The 23060-nt window shown below is 38.3% G+C and overlaps 1 protein-coding gene across 2 annotated transcripts; it reads left to right on the plus strand.

Annotated features, from left to right (window-relative positions):
- The first annotated feature begins 31 nt into the window (after positions 1-31).
- UCHL5 (ubiquitin C-terminal hydrolase L5) lies at positions 32-22179 on the plus strand. Of its 2 annotated transcripts, XM_061365131.1 has the most exons (11): positions 32-298; positions 1741-1804; positions 3516-3621; positions 11916-12041; positions 12127-12188; positions 12266-12396; positions 17057-17120; positions 18201-18303; positions 18746-18859; positions 19672-19770; positions 21565-22179. In XM_061365131.1, exons 1-11 carry the CDS (start codon positions 217-219, stop codon positions 21607-21609), a joined length of 996 nt encoding a protein of 331 aa, XP_061221115.1. In that variant the 5' UTR covers positions 32-216; the 3' UTR covers positions 21610-22179. The 2 variants fall into 2 exon arrangements, with proteins under 2 accessions (XP_061221115.1, XP_061221116.1); XM_061365132.1 differs by lacking the exons at positions 32-298; positions 1741-1804 and adding an exon at positions 7021-7104.
- The last annotated feature ends 881 nt before the right edge of the window (positions 22180-23060 follow it).

The following is a 23060-nucleotide window of genomic DNA, read 5'->3' on the forward strand; positions in this document are numbered from 1 at the left end:
GAAGCGATGTGGTCCCTTCACGGCGCTGCCGGCAACGAGCAGCTGCCCCGGATCCAATCCCAACCGCTACTTCCTGCTCCCGCCCCACCTCACCATAGCGATGACAGGCGCGGCGTGGGCCGCGGGGTCTGCCGGGAAGGGAGCGGCGTGTTTCGGCCTCGTAGTTTAACCGGCCGGCGGCGGTGCCGGGCCTAGGGGAGTGTGCTGGTTGTCGCCATGTCGGGAGGGAGTAGCGCTGGGGAGTGGTGCCTCATGGAGAGCGACCCGGGCGTGTTTACGGAGCTTATCAAAGGCTTCGGTGAGGGAAAAGCAGGACTGGGGTCGGGGGTTGGGGTCTCGCTGGTGGGCAGGCGGTGGTGCTCTGTGACCGCGGCCCCGTTGGTGGTGGCTGTTCCCGCGCGGGTGCAACACCAGCCCACCCGCCCACACGGTTCAGCGGAGTGCTCCTTCTTTCTCTGGCGAAGGGTACGGGGCGCCGATAGGCTGAACTCAGCCGCGGCGTGGCTGCGGCCCGGCCGAGGGCGGCAGGGGGACACGAGGAACGGTGGAGGTTGGCTGGGGCCGAGGCCGTGCTCTGGCAGCGTGGCGATAAGCGGACGCTAATGAGAGTGAACGCGATTCTTGTGACCTCTGTGCGACTTCTTCGGCTGCGACAGTGCTCGCAGCGCCTGGTACTTCCCGCCTCGCAGCGCCGTGCTCCCGCGTTGCTGCCGGCTGCTTACCCTTTTGGCTGAAGGGGCTGTCAGCGTCGCCTGTGGTCCCGGTTTGCGGGCGGTGGGTTGGCCAGTGGTGGGACGCGCTGTTGAGCGTAGCCCGTTCTGTCGCCTGGGGCACATGAACGCTTCTGCTGGGCAGCTTGATATAAGTAAATGCCTCGTAGGAGTGAATACCAGCGTTTGGAAGGGGTCTGTGTTTGGGTCGTATGACAGCTGACTCGGTTGCAGAGACTCCAGGACGGAGGACGTTACGGGGAAGGGTTGTGTGTGACGAAGCTGAGCTGTGGTGCTTGGCAGTGGGCTGGGCAACCAGTAATGGGCTTCTTTGGCCTTTAGAATACTAAATATTATGTTGAATTGCGTTTAACATCTTTGGAAATACTGTGGTTATATGGTTATGACAGCAAATAAGTCTATACAGGATTTTGGCTAAAGAAGTAAGATGATTTTATGTTAGGTTACATGGATTTGTAATTTCTGTCACATCTGTGTCTCACAAGTGTAGCCCAAGGCATGTTTCTCCTCTTGCATTTCTATTTAATAGATTAATCTTCAACATGCCAAGTATTTGAACTTTTGGGGCTCTTACGTAAATGTCTTTTTTAGAGTGTATTGCTTACAGTGTTTTCGGTCTACTACCGGGTCTTTTTCTGGAGTTAGATTTTTTTTAAACTCTGATTTGGACTAGCTGACAGTGTCTTTAAAAACAGTATTATTTGCGGTTGAGCAAAGGGCATGAGGTGACCAAAGATATTCTCATCTCCTCTGCTTCTTTTTTAAAAACAGCTGTGTTTATAAAGAAATAGAGATCACCACACAGAGGAGAAATTCCTGAAATGATTTCTCTTGACCTGTCTTGTTTGATTTTCTAATGAGGATGCATTAAAGCTCATAAATAGACTTCTCTATAACCTGTACATACAAATTGTAAATGTTACTATATTTCTTCTGTGTGTCTGTCTTTACTGGCTGTGTCCAATTTAAATGAGGCTTTTGAAGAAACATGTATCATTCCTTCTTTTAGGTTGTAGGGGAGCACAAGTTGAAGAAATATGGAGTTTGGAACCAGAGAACTTTGAAAAATTGAAGTAAGGCACTTTTCTAATCTGCATAGATTTTATTTATGTTTGTCTGAAGTCACTGAAAGAACGTATATTAAACTTGGGTGGCTTTTTTGGTGGTGCAGCAGTTCACTAGGATTTTGTTTTAATTGAATACCTGGCAATTACGTTATTTTTTATTAATGTCTTGGTTCTTTGTCTAGCTTTTGTGGTTTTGGAAAGAGATGCTAATAGCAGCTAGAATGTGAAATAGATGTCTAATGATTTTGTCATTGCTTGACAAGTTCTTTGACCAACTTCTTGCTTTATTTCTCTCTTCCTCGCATAACATATTGCATCTGTTGCCTTAAATAAATTAATTCACTGTACTCACATATTTTTGTAACTTGTTTTTCCTGCAGAACCACTTCCATATGTTTATGAAGGCAAATAGTCTTGTAGCTGACAATTACTGATATCATATGAACAGTTAGGGCCTCATCAGGCAAGGTTCTTTTGCCATTTTGTCTGGAATGCATTAAGTAAGATACATTTTCACGTACAAGATTTGAAGAGGAAAATGTCATCTAACCCAAACCATACTTTCTTACTGATTGAATATCATACACTTTTATAGTTAATGTTTTAGAAGATGTAGCAGTTAGTACAGAAAACGCAGCTTTAGATTTTTTGTCTGACTGAAGGTATGTGACAAGTGACGCCCTAATGGCAGAAGTGTTCTTTGAGAAGTGGTTTATTTATTGCCTGCGCCATGTACTTCATATAATACTTCATCAGAATGTTACCTAATCCATTCGTAAAGTAACAGCTTTGCTTGCTTGTACTGTCTGATGTATATATTCCTAGTCTTGAGTGGTGGCCAGCTTCCTTCCCATGCATGTGTATTTTACACACTATTTAAACACTAAGAGTTAAAGAATATAACAACGCATAGAATTTTTTAAATTCCCTCAGTGGTCCCACTGTTTAAAAAGACATCTCAGTCTGCTGGTCAGAGCTTAGGAAGTTTCTTCTGCAGTGCCGTAGTATGTTTACTCTTTGTAGATAAAATATTTGTGGCATCATTGTGTTGATGGCCTTAAATACAGGTTGATATGATGAATAAGTTTTTGCTTTAACATAGCCATAGATTTTGTAAGAACTGGTTCTTTTACTAATATATTTCTTGTTTTATGGGAATAACTAAATACAGTTCAAGATGTAAACTAAGTACAGTGCATGATGCAAGTCCTGCAGTCTGAAAAGACGATTTTAGTAAAAGATAAAACTGGAGTTCTCGTCTCAGAGAGAGAACTCAAAGCATGCAGTTTCACAAGAGCTTCTCTTTGCCTATTTCATTTATGCTTGAAAGGACTACCAAAACTTTAGTTCTAGTTCCTGTATGTGATTGACAAATATTTTGATAGCTATTTGTCATTAACAAATTCAAATGAGTGTTGTGAAACTGTAGTAATTACAGTAACCAGGAAAACTGGTCCTGACTTAAATTACTGATGAAATGCTAATTAACATTAAGATTGTTTAGCATATATAGACAGATGCTTGAGGTATGTTCTGCCTAATTGAAAGACCACATCTGAAAAATTCAGTGCAAGTTCCCCATGTTTAGCAGGAAATAACTAACAGAATGAGTGTACCAGCATTTATTTAAATTATAGTAGAGATTTCTGGCTTTGTTTTTTCATCAGTACATGTGGGTTTGGGTTTTTTTTCCCCTATCATTTTTGGTTTTTTTTAGGCCAGTACATGGGCTGATTTTCCTCTTCAAGTGGCAGCCTGGAGAGGAACCAGCAGGTTCTGTTGTTCAGGATTCCAGACTGGATACAATATTTTTTGCTAAACAGGTAAGGCAGGTTCAGTATTTTTCTTTGACATGTCATGAAATACATCTCTTAATAGCAAAAAATAATGGTTTTGTTAATATGTACATAAAAATCAATTTTCAAGGTGAAATAACTTTAATAAATCCTGTGAGAGTAAGGACTGTCTATTAAAATATAATCATCGAAGCAAATCAGATTAATCATTCAAGTCAGAAAAAAGTATCAGCAGGGAGGGAAGTGTAAAGCTCTTTGTCAACTGCCTTTGATAAAAGTAAATAACTCTTCAGTGCAGTGAAAAGTACTTAATAAATATTCTCAGCAGAATGAGCAAATTTGTCTTTTTGAAACCACTTTCAATAAATTCTAGAACTAAATACTTATTTTGGTCCAGTTCTCATTTGTTGTATTTCTCAAATGTTCTGCAGCCAGGGCATCATAATTGTAGGATAGCACTTTCATTTAAGAATTTGCAGGCCATTTTGGCATATAAGTTTTCAGTATATAAGTCATAAAGGTGAGTCTAAATTAGAAAATACAGGAAAAATTGGGTTTGATAGTCTGTGTTGGTTTTATTAAATACCAAATGGTGTGAAATTTTGTTTGGCTGCGACAGTGATGTGCATCTTATTTGCAAGCAAGAAAAGCATGAGAAGGTAACCACAATGAAAGCAGGAGTATTTGATAAATTTTTTAGTTTTTTTTCAAAACGTGTTTCTCAAATAGTGGTAAATGTAACAGTCCAAACACGAAGTGGTAGAGTTACTACAGGTGTTAATTACAAAGCATTCCTGTCAAAGGGCAAAATATTAGGCTATCAAGAATGACAGGCAGGTTGTTGGTTTGGTTTTTTTGAGGCACTTGGGGGGTGAGGGGAGTGGTGGTTTTGGGTGGTGTTTTTTCTTTTTTGGGGGGGGTGTTTGATTTTTTTGTTGTTTGGGTTGGTTTTTGGGAGGGGAAGATTGTGTGTTTGTTTTGTTGTTGTGGTTGGTTTTTGTTTTGGTTGATGTTTTTTTTTCCACAAATTCAGAAGTGTTTTCTATGTAAATTTCAGAATATAAAGAAGTCTCTCAATGCTTCCAGCTAAAAGTATAGAAATAGAGAAAACTATTGAAATATTAGGTGTATCTCTAGGTCTCCTGGCTGCCCTGTATATGTGCTTCTGTTGCGCAGATAATAATCTTTAATTTGCTTCTTTTATAATCACCTAATTGTTCCATGGTATTGTGGGTGACTTTATTCCTAGATCTTTTTTAATACAGTTTTTTGTCCTGCTGCATCCTTTGGGTCCTGCCAAGCAGTGTCCACTATTCTTAGGATACAGTGATCAGCAGCAGTTTGACAAATGTCTTTATAGGTAATAGGTCTGATAGACACTGGTTTAGGTTGTGATTTATATCTAGTCAAACATACTGCCAGTGATTAGTGATCTGTGGGTGAAGAATAACCTTGATGCAAAGAATCTCAGGGAGAATCCATGATACTGCACTCAAAGGCTAGTTACATGATAGAAGGAAATTACTCTGATGTGAATTTAGGGAGGTTTTTTGAAGGTGAAGGCAGATTTGCCATCATTCAACAGTTTTCATCTTTCTACTGTCCTGTGAGTAGATGAGGTTCTCACAGAGTTGTTCTTGTGGGTGCTGAAAAGATTGAAATGATTGTCTGCTTGCTCCACTACTTCTGTTTTGTTTTTCCTCTCTCCTCTTCATGTTTTAAAGTATGACATCATGTTTAAAAGCAAGTAGCAAAGAGGACCTTTATTAAGCTTTCAGTTGGGATTATGGAATGTACATCAGAAATTTTGGATAGTTAGATTTGCTAACAAAACCAGAGTATTAAAGGCTGATGAAATAATGAAAAGTCTGCTTTAGGTTGTAGCTTTCTGTGGAACATGCATGTTTTACTATTTTCTTAAGCCTGAAACCTCTTTACAGAGTGTAGGAACTTTCTAATCTTTGCCCCCCTTCACCTGCTGCTTTAAAGGGGAGTGTGCTTGAGTGACTAAGAATTCATTAATTTCAGCATGGAAAGCAATTTCTAGAAATGTTTGCTATTTTAAAATTGTAGTGCCCAGTTATGCCGCTTCATGGCATGGAATATATATTTCAAAAGTAAATTAGAATTTACTTTCTCGTGTTTTATTATTGTCTGTTACTCAAGTGCAGTGGCTTAGCAAAGTCAAAACATTTCTTGTAGACATATATATGCTTGTGTTTCATGTCACTTGTCAATTTTGCCTGGACTGAGGTATTGTGACTGAACAACTAGTGAAATTGTCAGAAAAATTAAAATCTAATGTCAAAAGATAAAGGAAAGCAACTGTTTTTGATATTTTGGGTGGATTTGTAATACCAGTTTAGTTTTAGTGACTTTCATTTTGGAGGAAGCTAGCTTTAGGTGGAAATCCAGCTTGATGAGCTGTATTTTGAGGTTTGATAGTATTTTCTCAAGTGAATGGTGAATCTGATGGTGAAAGCAGTATATTTGGGTCATCCCAACCTGTCTCCTTTGACTTCATGGTTCTGCTCCTCTCTTGCAATGGCTCAACTGTTGAACTTCTATGAGCCAGTGCAGTTCATCAGTGAGCAGTTTTCTATAGATCCTCTGTGCATATTTTCTGGGCTTGTCTCCTGTCACATTGGGATCTGTTTGTTCAGTGAGTCGGTACAAGCAAAAGCTGGTAAAAGGTAAGTGAGAGAGACCAGAAATTTCTTTAGAGTAGTAGTGAGGTTATTACAATTCTTGAAACCATGGTCTGTGAATCCTTAGTAACCCAGCTGCACGAAGGAAGGTTAAGAAAATTTTTGATACTTAAGATTATTGGTCTGTTGATCTGTATTTTCAAAACAGATGTGACACTGGAGGCCAAAAAATCTCAGGTATTTGGCTTTCCCAAACATCTTTTAAATTTCACATACTTCTTTTAAATTTATCACTTAGAGATTTGGTACAGCCCAGTTTATTGCAGAGAAGTTCTAAAGTGTCATTCTGAATTGTGTATGAGCAAAACTAAGTAACTGTTAATATGTAACAACAATTTAGTACGGCAAATAAATAATGTTGTGGCAGCATAGCTGTGTTTCTGTTCAATTTTAATTAAATGCTCCATCTTAAAAATTGTTTAATTTTGGGGGAACTTCAGTTATATGTAAAAGGCTACAGCTCTTAAATTGTGTCTAGCAAAACCCTTTAAAATTGCATTAGGAAACACAATTTTAGTAAGAACTTAGTGCATGCTCACACTTTGTTCATACATTAGGATGTTGTATTTGACTTCAAAATGACAGCTAGATCTTGTTCAAAGTTAGATCATGAGTATATTGGGGGGTTCAATTTTGAAGTCTAATTTGCATGCATATTAAAGGGTTATTTTTTTTTTATGTGCACTCATGTTAAATTTGGCCTCCCTGTTATGCCTAGGTATGGTTTGGTCCTCTATTTGAGGCCACAGAACTCTGGATGGTCTTACATACCCTTTGAGCTAGGATACCTAGGCACAATGAGGTGAGTTAAGGATACAATTTCAGCCTTAACTCTGAATTTCCTGATTTCTGTGTTGCTTAAGTAGGCCCTTGCTGTTGTTTTTACACACAGCGGCTACACAGTTGTACCACTGAATGTATTCAGCTATCTTCAGCGCTGTTTTGAATAGCTGTATTCTGTGCTGATCACCGCAGAAGCAGAAGTGTCTCTGGACAAAAAAAAAACGCCATTGTTGCACACTTATGTACTAACTTTTTTTTAGCTTAATAGCCTCCTCAGGTTTTATTACTGAAGTATTGGTATCATGCCTGCGGTTTGTGCCATGTATTTCTTTCATACTGCATTGTGATGATAGACCATTACAATTCTGGTAATAAAGCATTAACTTCCTTATTGGGAATAAAATCTATATACCTTCAAAAGGAGGATTTTCTCAATGAGGAAAAAGTAACAGAATCTGTGTCTTTTAATTACATTTGTGCCACTTAGGAAAGCATATTTTATATATATGTTTTAAAACATTTCCAATACTTCATTTGATTTCAAACTCAAAATTTTTGACATCTTCAGGTTTGGTAACATTAAGATAGACCAGGTATCTCTGTTAAAGCCAAAACCTGGGATAACGTAACTTGAAAGAAGTAAAATGAACTTTCAACACATCTAATCAAAAGTCAGAAAGAGGTTGTCAGGAATTGTAATTAACTATGCAAAGACTATATCTTTATTCCAAAGGAATAAAAATAAATAAATTTAGATGGGGGTTTTAAGCAAGAATGTTTTGTAACTTTGTGCTAATGCTAAATTTTTCACGTTAAGCTTTGTAAAGCCAGCTGTTTTGAAACGTTGGCATGTTTAGTAAGTGAATCCCAGAGATTTGCTGGTTATACTACCAAATGCAGTAGTACAGGGTTGTCCACAGCTGTTTGAAAAATAGAATGTGTAATCCATCAGATAGAGTATGTGGTTTTAACCCAACCAGACAGCTTGTTACCCACTCTCCCCCCCCTTTCTTGCCCTCCCCTTACTCTCGGAGGGACGGAGAGGAGAATCAAAAAGAATGCAACTCCCACGGGTTGAGATAAGAACAGTTTAGTAACTAAGGTATAACACAAATCACTACTGCTGCCACCAATAATAGTAATGATAAAGGAAATAACAAGGGAAGAGAATACAACACCCCGTCACCAGCCGACCGAAAACTTGCCCCCCAGCCCGATCAAGCACCGACCGATACCTCCTCCAACCCTGCAGTTCTCTCTAGCCCCTTCCGGGTCCCTCCCAGTTACATCCTGGGCATGACGTGCTGTGGTATGGAATACCTCTTTGGTCAGTTTGGGTCAGGTGTCCTGTCTCTGCTTCCTCCCCGCTTCCCCTCCTCCCTGGCAGAGCATGAGGCCCACAATGTCCTTGGCCAAACCAAAACATCATTGTTTTTCAGCTCTGTTCCCAGCCCGAAAGTCAAAACACAGCACTGCACCAGCTACCAAGAAAGAGAAAAATGACTGCTACTGCTGAACCCAGGACAGTATGCAAGTCAAGAACTTAGAGTGCTTCAGCCTTAAGCTGATCCAGAAACTCAGATTGGATCCTTAGGAAAAGCTGCATGCTTATGAAGTTAAGCATCTTATTCAAAGAGTCTGCCAGAGTAGCCTATTCATGTGGTTCCTTTGTTTTAAGCTAAGCTTTGCTTAGTTATATGGTGGCTTTCTCATATATATCTCTGTGTGTATATGTATTACTTTCAAATATTACAAAATACACCTTGTAGTTTTGCTAGCAAAATCTTTCAGATATGGGTATCTGCTTTAAGTTGCTTTCCTGAGTATTGGTCGATCAAATATCTCAGCACGACTTTCTGGACAGAAATAAATGGGCAAATATTGGGATTTCTGGACAAATACACAATCCCTCTTATGCTTCCTCAAGTCAAAATACAAAATTATTGGGACTACCTGCATATATTGTCATGGTATATAAATGCAGGGCATGTTTTCTACCAACACTGAGACACCATAAGTAAGAGATATATTGGAAATTAGGGTAGATAGGTATACTGACCAATTTCTCTATTGAAGGACTTATTAGCTTATGTGTATAGCAGTGCTGGACTGTCTGGGTGCATTGATAGGATGCAGTGCCTGTGTAGCAAATAAACCTTGCACTCATCTATGTTTTGTACTGCAGTTGCCTCCTTCTCTGTGCTCTTTACCCTGCCTGTGAAGTACCACTAGCTAGATACTTCCTTCTTCAGTCTTGGTAGTTCTCTCCTGTTACTTAGATCCAGGAACGCAGTTTTTTTTTTTTTTGCATATCATCAGCACTTGCTTCTTTTCTGCTACGGGACTATTCTTGCTGCCTTTTCCTTACCTCCCACTTCTCACTTTCTGAAGAGTGTTTGTAGTTCCAGAATATATTTCCATTTCAACAGCTGGGGGCTGCTGATCTAAGATCTGAATCTGTTGCCTATTGTTTTCTAGCAGTGAGACAAGATTTAGTTTGATCCTTAAATACTTAAACGTATTCCTCTTACTGTAATTGGAATACAGAAATATATTTATGCTGAAAGGCAAATATTTTATGAAGCCACAAATTTCCTTCCAAGTTTAATTTTTCTTCTGGTTTTTACTGCTCTTTAAAGCTCCTGTATCCACCTAGTCCAACACAGTTTGTGTTGATCTTGCCTGTAGGCACAAAATCTCTTCATTTCCTTGCACTTTTTTTGATCTCATTATTGGGTTAATGATCTGCATGCATCTTGATTTTTCAGTAAAGACAGTGTCTCCCCCTATGTTGTCCTGTATTAGTTACATTTTATTAGTTCTTAAACCATGCCACATTTAACAAGTGCTGTTTGCTGTTGTGACCCCTCTCTTCATTATAATAACACAGTTCTAATAATTTTTCATCACTTTCTTTCTCCTTTTTCAATCAGTTTATTTGCAGTGTTTGTAACCACTGCTTCAGGTTAGGCTGCTCTAATCCACTTAGGATCTTCCTGCTTTCGTCCTAGTACTATTACAACTGTTTCTGGTACCATTCTTTAGTCATATCTTAGAAAATCTTCAGTTCTTCATTTGTTTTTTCATTCCAGATTGAGCGGAGTCTTGGATGACACGGTTTAGTGTATAGTGTCCCTGGCCATGGCAGGGGGTTGGAACCAGATGATATTAAGGTCCTTTCCAACCCTGACTATTCTATGATTCATTTTTCTATGTTACAGTATTAATTCTCTCTAATTACATCATTCTAGTAGTCAGGGGGAGTGGGGTTAAATTTTCTTCTGCTGTTCATTATTCCACTGCACTTGATGGATTTTCCTTCTATGTCCTTTATTCTGTAATTGTGTGAACTACAGCCTTTAGCTTGTATACGTGCAGTCTGAGTTTCAGTTGCTGTAATCTGTTTTCTGTATGTAGTTGGTTCCCTTGATTATCATTTAAGTCAATTAGATTGTATTTTTCTTAAATTGAGAAGTGCTTTATTATTTCTTTATCACCTGCACTATACAGACACAAAACCTGAACTGAGAACATCTTGAAGTATAGAAAATCAATAAATGATCTGGCTTATAGTATTAACGGTAGGTTTTCCTTTGTTAGGGATCAGGTTTGATTTTATAAAACAGACTGGTTGGCTTTTCTCTGTTTCTGCCTTTTTTGGTTTTTGGGGTTTTGGTGTTTTGTTTTTTTTTTTTTTTACTTTCTTTCTCTCTCATTTCTTGTTGTAAATGGTTTCACATTCATGACTGTGAGCTAACTTTCTTTTTGTAATACAAAAGCAACATATTTTCTCCCAGTCCTAACGACTAAGTAGCATTTGCAATTGCAAAATGGTCTCATAGTACATTATTTTTTCCTAGCCTAGAGCTCTCTGAGAAAGACCTGCTAAGAAGTTATTACTATATTATGGCCTTATATCGTTTGACTACTGTGCTTTTAATTAAGTCTCGGATTATATTAAATAATCCTTATAGTCTCTCTCTTTCTTGAAATACAGTATTCTAGTTTGGCTATTACTAAGCAACATTAAAACCATGGCTGTAATATGAAAAAGTTTGTTTATGTTTTGTAAGGATAGTGTCGTAAACTGGTAACTTAAATGTGAGGTTGAAAAGGATTGGCATGTTATAAATTAAGAAACACATGCAAAACTTAAAATCTCATGTGGCTTATTTTTCAGTAAACCATCTTGTAAAAAAATCTTTGCATCTTAAAATACCTAAATCTAATCAGTTTATCACTAGGGTATTTGAAATTTTTGTCCAACACAAGTTTTTTGTGTTGTTTTGTTTGCTTATTTTATTTTTGTTTAAATTCTAGCTTCTGCATTTATTGCCCCCATTTTTTTTTTGTTTGTTTTTTGTGCTCCTACTTATGGTAGGAATTCTGATTACTTGGAGGACATTCTTTTGGGGAGAGTTGACTTGTTTTTTCAAGACCATAGATAAAGCTATGTTATTTGGGCAGCTTGCTTTGAATAGTACTTTGGTTTTCCACTGGGATCAGAAGTTTTCTTTATTTCTTCAAAGTTCTTTATTAATTGCTTTAGGGAGGTGGTGAGACAGTAGGATGACAGAGTTTCTAAGTGGAGGTTTGAAATACCAGTTTTATCTATTAACTGTATATGACGGCCATTCAGCTTTGGTTGTATTAGTCTCCTGCAGCACAGGCTTTTCTGTGGCTACTCAGACTAGATTTGCTGCCTGTGTTGGAGTGCAACTCTAATGTGAATCAGCATAGAAAGCTTGTTTTTGTAATGAAAAATGTTATCCAGCTTAAAGTAAATTTTTATCACCACTGCTGAACAAATTCTCCACGCTTTTTTCATAGGTAATTAATAATGCTTGTGCTACTCAGGCCATAGTAAGTGTGCTTTTGAATTGTGCTCATCAAGATATCCATCTAGGAGAGACTTTGTCAGAATTCAAAGAATTTTCACAAAGTTTTGATGCAGCGGTAAGTGCTTACTATTTTCTGTATTTCAAGTATTACAGTGTTGTAATATGTTGGCTTAAAATTTAATTTTGTTACTTATTTTCAGATGAAAGGTTTGGCACTAAGCAACTCAGAAGTGATTCGGCAAGTTCACAACAGTTTTGCCAGGTAACATATGTTTTAAATCTAGGCAAAATTTGAGCATATTCTTTCTCATCTCAGATATTTTCAATTTGTCTTTGCAGACAGCAGATGTTTGAATTTGATGCAAAGTCTTCAGCAAAAGAAGAAGATGCATTTCACTTTGTAAGCTATGTTCCTGTTAATGGAAGGCTGTATGAACTAGATGGCTTAAGGGAAGGGCCAATAGATCTAGGTAATATTTCATATTTTTTTCTGAGCATCCCTCATTTTCACAATACATTATTGCAACAAATTGGTGGTATGTTACAGGAGCAAACCAAGTTATGTATTAAAATAAAGCATATATTTAAAGTTTTTCTAATGTGCTACTCAGGCTTATACTTCTTTCCAGTCATTTATATTGTTTTATTTTTGCTGGTATGAAAATGCAGGTTTCATGTTGCTTCCTTCATGCTTCTGATTGTCTCTCCATTCATTCAATAATCAATTGAATAGGCAGTACATTCCAGCAAGCTTTTAATATCTTAATAGTTTTGTTGCAAGAGAGGTTTACGTAACCCACCTATCTTGGATGTTTGTTCTCCTTATGTTAGGAAATACGTTGTTGTTCTGAGCTGTCTCTAGCAAAATCTAGTAAAACTTTGTAATCTTTTTGGCTTTCCTTACCCATAGTGTGCAACTCCCTTTGATAATATTTTTTCCCCACATCTTCCTTTTTGTGCTGCTGTCACCCAAGACAATTTCTATGTCATGTTTTCAAAGCTGCCCCCCCCCCCCTCCCCGAGACTATAAACTATCCATTTATTTTACTGTTAATTTTTTCTGTGGGAGCATGTATAGAGCTGGCTCCATATGCTTCTTTTATGTTACGTGTCTGGTGTTTACAGAGTGTCCTCATTCTTCTTAGGTACCAAATATTTCCCCAATGAATCATAGAATAGTTAGGGTTGGAAAGGACCTTAAGATCATCTAGTTCCAACCCCCCCACCATGGGCAGGAACACCTCACACTAAACCCTATCACCCAAGGCTTCATCCAACCTGGCCTTGAACACTCCCAGGGATGGAGCATTCACAACCTCCCTGGGCAACCTATTCCAGTGCCTCACCACCCTAACAGGAAAAAATTTCTTCCTTATATCTGATCTAAGCTTCCCCTGTTTAAGTTTTAACCCATTACCCCTTGTCCTATCACAACAGTCCCTAATGAAGAGTCCCTCCCCAGCATCCCTATAGGCCCCCTTCAGATACTGGAAGGCTTCTATGAGGTCTCCACACCGCTTTCTCTTCTCCAGGCTGAACAGCCCCAACTTTCTCAGCCTGTCTTCATATGGGAGGTGCTCCAGTCCCCTGATCATCCTCATGGCCCTCCTCTGGAATTGTTCCAACACTTCCATATCCGTTTTATGTTGAGGACAGCAGAACTGCACACAATACTCCAAGTGAGGTCTCACGAGAGCAGAGTAGAGGGGCAGGATCACCTCCTTCGACGTGCTGGTCCCGCTCCTCTTCATGCATCCCAGGATACGGTTGGCTTTTTGGGCTGCAAGCTCACACTGCCGGCTCATGTTCATTTTCTCATCAACCAGCACACCCAAGTCCTTTTCCGCAGGGCTGCTCTGAATCTCTTCTTTGCCCAACCTGTAGCTGTGCCTGGGATTGCTACAACCCAGGTGTGGGACCTTGCACTTGGCATGGTTAAACTTCATGAGGTTGGCATCAGCCCACCTCACAAGCGTGTCAAGGTCCCTCTGGATGGCATTCCTTCCCTCCAGCGTATCAACTGAACCACACAGCTTGGTGTCATCGGCAAACTTGCTGAGGGCGCACTCAATCCCACTGTCCATGTCAGCGACGAAGATGTTGAACAAGACCGGTCCCAACACCGATCCCTGAGGGACACCACTCGTTACTGGTCTCCAGCCGGACATTGAGCCATTGACCACAACTCTTTGTGTGCGGCCATCCAGCCAGTTCTTTATCCACCGAGTGGTCCATCCATCAAATTGATGTCTCTCCAATTTAGAGACAAGGATGTCGTGTGGGACAGTGTCGAACGCTTTGCACAAGTCCAGGTAGATGACATCAACTGCTCTACCCCTGTCCATCAGTTCTGTAGCCCCATCATAGAAGGCCACCAAATTGGTCAGGCAGGATTTCCCCTTGGTGAAGCCATGCTGGCTGTCACCAAGCACCTTGTTGTTTTTCATGTGCCTTAGCATGCCTTCCAGGAGAATCTGCTCCAAGATTTTGCCAGGCACAGAGGTGAGACTGACTGGTCTGTAATTCCCCGGGTCATCCATTTTCCCCTTCTTGAAAATGGGGGTTATATTTCCCTTTTTCCAGTTGTCAGGAACTTCACCTGACTGCCATGATTTCTCAAATATGATGGCCAGCGGCTTAGCAACTTCACTCACCAGCTCCTTCAGGACGCACAGATGGATTTCATCAGGACCCATGGACTTGTGCATATTCAGGTTTTTAAGATGGTCTCGAACCAGATCCTCTCCTACAGTGGGCCCAAGGTCTTCATTCTCACAGTCCCTGCATCTACCTTCCAAGGCTTGGGTGGTGAGGTCAGAGCCTTTGCCAGAGAAGACTGAGGTAAAGAAGTCATTCAGAACCTCAGCCTTTTCCAAATCCTGTGTAGGTAGTTCTCCCGAGAGCTTCCAGAGGGGGTCTACATTCTCCCTAGTCTGTTTTTTATTTGCTGTGTACCTGTAGTATCCCTTCCTGTTATCCTAAATATCCCTAGCCAAGTTGAATTTTAACTGGGCCTTAGCTTTCCTAACCTGGACCCTAGCTTCCTGGACAACATCCCTGTACTCTTCCCAGGCCTCCTGTCCTTGCTTCCACTTTCTGTAAGACTTTTTTTCATTTGAATTTTCCTCAGCAGCTCCTTATCCATCCAAGGAGTTCTCCTGGCCCTCCTGCTGCACTTCTAGCTGGGATGCAACACTCCTGAGCCTGTAGCAGGTGGTCCTTGAATATCAACCAAGAGTCTTGGGCCCCCTGCCCTCTAGGGCTATATCCAATGGAACCTTATAAACAGGTTTCTGAAGAGGCCAAAGTCTGCTCTTTTGAAGTCTAGGGCAGTGAGCTTCCTGCACTCTCTTCTGGCTGTCGTATCTCAAATTTGACCAGCTCGTGATTGCTGCATCCAAGGCTGCCCTGGAGCATCACATTTCTAACAAGCCTTTCCCTTTTTGCTAGCACGAGGTTAAGCATGGCACCTCTCCTGGTTGGCTCCTCTATTACTTGCAGAAGGAAGTTGTCTTCCACACAATTGAGGAACCTCCTGGATTGCTTGTGCCGGGCTGTACCGTCATTCCAACAGATGTCAGGGTGGTTGAAGTCACTCATGAGAACAAGGGCCTGTGAGCGTGAGGCTTCTCCTATCTGCCTATAGAGTGCTTCATCCACAGGTTCTCCTTGATCAGGCGGTCTGTAGCAGATCCCCACAGTAATGTCTCCCATCACTGTTTTCCTTTAACCCTGACCCACAAACTCTGTTAACTGCTCACCAGTCCCCAGACAGAGTTCCATACTCTTCAGCCTATCCCTGAGATACTTCCCCTCCGCGCCTGCCAGGCCTGTCTTTTCTAAAGAGTCTGTAACCTTCCAATCCAACACTCCAGTCATAGGAGCCATCCCACCATGTTTCTGTGATGCCTATTATATTATGCCCCCATAGACGTGCACACATCTCTAATTCCTCTTGTTTGTTACCCATGCTACAGGTGTTTGTGTAGAGGCATCTGAGCCAAGCTCCAAATGAAGCCGGCTTATTGGCTGGAGCAGCTGGAATATACCTACATTGCTCCGAGCATTTATTATAGGTGCTGTCAACTGACTGGGTGTGTTGGGATGGAATTATGCCCCCCTCCCCCAGCACATCTAGTTTAAAGTCTCCTTGACCAGTTTGGCAAGCCTCCTACCAAAACTGCTCTTCCCCTTCTTCATCATCAGACCAGCTGGTTTAAAATGGTTTAGAAAAGAATACTTACTTTTAGCATAGTTTAGTTCTCTGTAAGACTTGTTCATACTTCATGTCTTCTAATCTTTCTTAACTTGCTGGGTGTGCCATCTTGGGTCTTGAAAAGTTCTACAATGCTTATCCTGTGTGTGTACTTTGCAGCCTGATACAATCTCAACATGTTCCACACTCCATTTCCAGAGTGTTTTCCAAGTTTTCTTGACCATTGCATTTATTTTTAGGCTGAGCAGTATCTTGCTGCTAAATCTCATCTTTAATCTGGTTAAAGAGACTACAGTCTGCAGTACCAGTAACAACTTTTATGGTAACAGGATCATGAGTCTCTTCATTTCCTGTGAGGTCTTGAAATTGTTAGATGCATTATCAACTTACAAAATCACCTTTAGTTATTCTCTCATTTATCTTAAAATCAAGTTATCTATTATATATCCTTTTATGTTTTTTTCTGTGTCTGACTTTTTACCATTGTATGGCATCTACATAGTATTAACTCTTAATTTTGTTTAAATGGAGCAGCTGTAACTATCTATACTTTTTTATTTTGCTATCTACTTGTATGTTGTCATACCAACTGATTTGTGTCATACAAATCTTATGTAATATACTTACCCCCTCCTGATTTTTCTTATTATCAATAAAATAAAAGTTAGATGCTTATGCCCTTAAAATTTAGGTTTGCTTTCTTTCTTTGGCCAGTATATTATCTAAATATTGCTACTAAAAAATATCTTACACCTCCTAAAAAAATCACCCGAGTAATTTGAGACTGCAGTTGCCAAGGAAAAATTTGTTATGTACTCTGAAGTTGCTGGATAAACCTGAATTATACAAGCCCTGAATTTACATTTAGTTTTGCAAAGAGGATTAATTTTTTTCTTTGTATGTTTTTTTTCTAGGTGCATGCAATCAAGATGACTGGATAAGTGCTGTACGGCCTGTCATAGAGAAACGTATACAAAAGTAAATGGTCATGATGCTTTTAAGAATATAATACCTTATATATTTTTAATAATTATTTATTCTTAATTTCTTTCAGTTAAAGGCTTTCAACTGAATTTATGAGGAATGATGAATATGCATAATTTTTTATCTGCACATCACTGTGTGACTTGATGCTATTGACCAACATGAGCTAAATGTGATGATAGCTAAGTCTCATATATGCTGTATTTCTGTATGATTAATCAAATCAACTATCTGTGTAATGAAGAGAGAACCTGTTAGTACTCTGAAAAAAGGAAGAGCAAGATGATTGATTCTGTTAGACAGCTGTGGGTCTTCACAAGTAAAAGCCAAGAGCGTCATTAACAAAGATAAAGTTTGGGGGTGTGCTTTTAATTAAAAATACCAGATAATAACTATATTGCTACAGCTGGTATTTCCTTAGTTATGTGGTTTGGTTTAGAAATTAAAGGTAGGAAAACATACCATAGATGTTTTCCTACTTCTCAGCTCTGACACCAAATGTGTTGGAAATAAAGTTGATGTTACACCATTTTTAGAAGATAATTTTCAAAGTCTTTTTCATAAGCAAAATGTTACTACCAAATCACATTTGGAGAATTTAAACTCTCAAAGGACTGCTAATCTAATTGTTGAATTTACTGTTCATGTTGTATGAAGAAGTCTCCAACACTTTCTATCAAGTAGCAGTAATGAGAAAGTAAAAACTACTGCGTGCAGCAGGTTTGTGCAAGTTTTATATCAAGTTTTCCAGGCCTACAATTCTATGAGTCTATGTTTTGTTTTCTGTTTTGGACAGTCTCAATATTTACTTTTTATGACTGCAGACAGGAATTAGTAGTATCTTGGAAAAGGAGGTTATTATGAGTTACTGGGTAGCATTCATCTAAGGTCTGATTTTATTTCACGTCAAGATTAGATCTGTAGTACAACTTAATAGAGCCATATACATTTTTTTTTTCCCTACAAAATGCATTCCCTTATAATAAAATTGTGGAGGAGGTTTTTGAGTGGTCATGATAATAACTGATTTTGCAAGTGTTGTGGTTTTTTTTTTTTTGCTTTTTTGTTCCTCAGATACAGTGAAGGAGAGATAAGGTTTAACTTGATGGCTATTGTATCTGACAGAAAGATGATATATGAGCAGAGGATTGCAGAATTACAGCAGCAACTTGCAGAGGTAGGCCATGGTTTTAAGTTATTGGAGTAGTTCTCCGGTACTAGTTCTGTGTCCTTGCTTTATTCTTCACCTTCTTCTTTCCTTGTTCCAAATACAGTATCACTAATAAAGAGCACAGCACTAGAAAAAAACCACAGAGCAGTGCTTTGTGGATGCACTAATGCAGCTCTGATTAGTTCTGTGTGAGCTAATTTGAGCTCTTGGTACAGTATGACCATGTCATTATGGCTCTCTGTCTTGGCTAATTTGCCACAGTAATGGAACTGTTCTTTTCCTAGTTCCTGACGTAATCTGCTTATAGTTAACTGCGGAATTTCATTGAATGTTTCTAATCTTTCTGTGATTACAAATACTCTTAAGACTTAATTTAATTAAATAAAAAAACACAACCTTAAAAATTGCAGAAATGTCTTCCATTTAACATTTTTCTGTTTTGTGGAAGGAGGAGCCTATGGATACAGATCAAAGTAGTAATGTGTTAAGTTCAATACAGTCAGAAGTAGCAAAATACCAGATGTTAATTGAAGAAGAGAATCAAAAATTAAAAAGATATAAGGTATGTAGTCTTTGCTTTTCTGATGGGATTACTGGGAAAGTTGTAAGACAAAGGTGGGGTTTATATCTATGGGAGGATGTTGTAATTAATCTGAAGGAATTGGGTGGGTACTAGAAAGAGAATGTACAGACCAAGACTTCGATAGTTGTAATGATAATGTCAAATGTATTTCTCTAGTACATAAGTTATAAAGTGTGTTGTTCCTTGTCTCTAAAGCAGTGTTCCTAACAGTATGTGGAAATATTGTGGAAACTGCTTAAAGGTCTACTTTTTTATGTTAGAGTATCTACTTTGAGTCTATGGAGATCTTTCAGTTGAAAAAGCAAATAATACCCTGTCTTGCTGAACGATTTAATCACTGTAAAAGCTGCTAAGTGTTTAGTATAACAAAATAGGCATGCTTTTGCATTGCGGAAATGTTAAAGTCTTCTGCCTAGGCAGAGCTATGGAGGGTACTGTAAAAATACCTGGGTCGAGCTGCATAAGTTGTGGAAAAAGAATAGTTTAGGTAACAGTACTTGTCAGTGTTACAGCAATGACTAAACCATATAACCTATTTAATCATTGTTTTGGCTAGTATGACAAAAGACTGTAAGGAGAATTTGTGCCCAAAGCAGTAAATTAGTCTGGCATGTACTTTATCACTGTGTGCTCAGAATTTTATTGCTTTAATTTTATTTTTAGCTGGTTGAAATTTAAGAAAGAATTCCAGGTTTAGGGTCGGGAGTGGGGGAATGGCGCAGTAACAGGAAAGGGAAAAGTCCCCATTTAGCCATAAAATAATCCTGTTAATGCTTTTTATCTATTTTTAGATTGAAAATATTAGAAGAAAACATAACTACCTGCCTTTCATCATGGAATTACTAAAGACATTAGCAGAGCACCAACAGTTAATACCATTAGTAGAAAAAGTGAGTATTTCATAGCTAACTGTCAAGAAACAGTATATTACTGTAGTTCTTCATACCTTCTGCTTAAGATTATAAATGCAGCCAAATATCTTGGAAGTGTAAATGGCATGGGTTGGTTTATTTAATCTGTTACGTTCACATGCACTGCTAGTTTACCGGATACTCTTGCAGTTCTTACAAGGCACAATTCTAACAGAGACTGGAGATTGTAGGGTTAACCAAATTTCACTGTTACACAAAGGCAAGTTTTATCTCCCATTTGATAACCTACACAAACTTTTTCTGATGGTGATATAGGAAGAAGCAATTCAATATCAGATAAAAGATTACGTTGTATAAGAGATGCACGATTTGGGCTTTTCTAAAAAAGAAGTTAAAAGTCCCATTAAAATTTTGATGTGTATTTCCAGTTAGTCTGGGGTAGAGTTCCCCATACTATCCTGATATCCCTTTTTGAAGTGAAGATTATTTGAATGTATGCATACACAGACATGTATGTAAAGATTGATCCTTCCTCCATACTTGGGACTGTTAATACTCAGTTTTGTTGATTTATCTACATGTCAGCACTAGATGGCAACCTTTGCACAGAGGTTCTGTTAGTTTAGGTAGCCTGAAATTTGTACTCTTTCTGTTCTTATACTGATTATCTGACTTGCTGTTTTCCCTTTTGTAAGGTGTCTAGCTACTAACATTAAAGTTTGTATTAGGCTTGTTGATTAAATTACTTTGGCAAGGTTATTTAACTGTATGGCTAGTCAAGTGCTTGAAATAGAATGTTTGCATATCTACTCTTGTGCCATAGAGAGTATCCCTAAATTTGAAATCAGACTAAAAAAGGATCTCTATTACTGTAATGACAGAACTAAACATTACTTAAAGAGTAGATTCTTTAGCTTAATTTCCTTAGCAAAGTATGTGTTGGCGATACTTAGTAGTTTATGAGGCAGAAACTTTTGGATTATTTTTTTAATCTTTTCCTTCTTTGGGTCGTTTGTGAAGTTTTAGTCTGGTTTCATGTTGATAGGAGTTACGTATAACACCAGCAAGCTTGTTTTACAAGTAAATTTCCAGTGCACCTGAGCAGCTGGTGATAACAGATCTTGATTCTAAATCACTGACTTAGATCCAGTTCTGCTCAATAGTAAGTGGTAATAAGTAGCAGTCTGATTCAGAATGAACAAATGGTTGCATCTGAATTGTCCTTTCTTCTTGCCTAATCTTTTTTGACTAAATTCATAAGGAAGAAAATGCTCGTTCCTTGTCAATTTGAACTATCTATCTATTGATACAAGTAACGTAAGATTCCGTTCACAAATATCTTTGCTTTTTTTTCCCGTACTGATCTTTTGAAAGATCTAAAAAACTAAAATCTTGGTTATTTTAGTTTAATCTGTGATAATGACTATTTCTGAATGCAGTATTTTCTTGTGAAATAAAATGTTTTCATTAAGAGGAGTTATTTCAGTGTTAAATGAAATTAATATGGAGGTGTAAAATGAAGGTTAAATTCTGTTTTAAAATGGAGCTTTTCTTAATCTCTGCTTTCCCTCTATGAAAGTTATTTAATATTTGTTTCTTATTATTATATTTAAACTTATGTGTATTTCGAAAAGCTTTATATATGAACGTAATAGTAGGATATTTCTGAAGAATATAAATTTATATTTAAAATGTCTCTTACTTCAGCATATTTTGTTGAATGTTCAAAAGTGTAATGAATAGTCATTCAGAGCTCCAAAAAGCAAGTCTTTGTCTTGTCAGAGTTTAATATCATCTCCCTTTGTTTTCTAGGCAAAAGAAAAACAGAATGCCAAGAAAGTTCAGGAGGCCAAGTGAAGATGACTTTGCAATATACATACAATTATGTGCTTCCGAAACTATTTTCATGACAAGAAATAAAACTTTTCATAAACTTTGAATTTTGTCCAGCGCACGTTTGACAGTTGTTAACAATTTGTCTTGTACTGTATGCACGGGTCTAATTTTCTTCCTTCCCCTGCATCTTGTGCATGTAGTACCGCTAAATAATGTCTAGGGTCTCTTGGTCAAATTCAGTATTTAACAGTCTGTCTGATTTCTGAAAGCTTGGGAAGTGGAACTGAAAATATGCAAGGAAAATGTATCCATTTCGTCCCACTTGAGTATATAATGATGCAAATGCCAGAGTTGTGTAAGCATGAGCTTTTTTTGCTCATCCCTACTAACAATTATAATATTATCCAATTGTTCAGTGACATACCGTGTCTTTTGTTTTTATGAAGTATGTGTCTTAATTTTTTTACAAAATCTAAAAGTATGAATTTAGCTCGAGAAACATTTGCAAAGACCAGTGTATAACCTCAGAAGTTCTGCATTGCTTTAGTAGAAAAGATAATAAATATTCCCATTTTTATTTTGGCAAAATTTCTTTTGTGGTATTTTATTATTAGATGAGATGATTAGAAGGTCATCAGCCCTGTGACTGAGTATAGGTGTTTTCTAAACTTGGATTAGAAAGAAGGTACGCTATATTTTGGGAAGTTAAGCTCTTGGATACAAGGTAGTACTTTTCTAGAGTCCCTTAAATTTAAGTCTGCAAAGCAATGCTTTTTAGCTGACCATGGCAGGTAATTTAATATTAGAAAAACACATATATTGAAGATTCTTGTGGATAACAGTGTTGTAATGGAAAATGCTTCAACTTTTTTTCTATATAGACTAAAGGGAATGTCTGGAGATTGGAGCTCACGTAGTGTTCTGCCTCTTACTGATGCTTGTATGTGAACATGAATAGGTAAATAATTTTGGTAAGGCTAGTAATAGACCATTTGAACTACTGAAACATTAAGTGTGTAGTGTATATAAATTCATTTAGGAAACTTCTCCTTTCTTCTTAAAAGACCAGGAGAAGAAACAGAAGGAAAAACAAGCAAAAGAATTTTGATTATTTGGAGCACGTTTACAACAAGTAAAAGATACGTTTCGCTTATTTTTGCATATGGGCATACTTCATTGAAATGTGAGGTCCTTTAAGTCTTGTAGGCTTATGAGATGAAAACTTACTATATTTAGAGAATTTCTTTGAAACAGCAGTGTAAAACAACGTCTGTTACCTGTTGGTGTTTCATATATATTGACAGGATAAAATTTTATCACAAGAAGTAAAACCTATGCTGTGCTCTTCTACTGCTGAAAGGATGCACTTGAGTCATTGCTGTGGCTGGAAAGGGAAGATCTGTTTCAGCAAAGAACATGTGATCCATGTCTGTGTTTTATAAAAAATTGATGAGGTTGATGAGAACATAAGC

The sequence above is a fragment of the Neopsephotus bourkii genome, unplaced genomic scaffold (genome assembly GCF_033783945.1).
Source record: "Neopsephotus bourkii isolate Nb327-2 ecotype Australia unplaced genomic scaffold, CSIRO-AGI_Nbou_v1 NB_1279, whole genome shotgun sequence".
Classification (NCBI taxonomy): Eukaryota; Metazoa; Chordata; class Aves; order Psittaciformes; family Psittacidae; genus Neopsephotus; species Neopsephotus bourkii.

Bases quoted from the DNA above. Each gene is read 5' to 3' on its own strand.
- UCHL5 (XM_061365131.1), top strand. From the start codon at position 217: ATGTCGGGAGGGAGTAGCGCTGGGGAGTGGTGCCTCATGGAGAGCGAC. The intron at 12,397-17,056 runs GTAATATTTCAT...TTTTTTTTCTAG, and splicing joins GGAAGGGCCAATAGATCTAG to GTGCATGCAATCAAGATGAC. The intron at 18,304-18,745 runs GTAGGCCATGGT...GTTTTGTGGAAG, and splicing joins TACAGCAGCAACTTGCAGAG to GAGGAGCCTATGGATACAGA.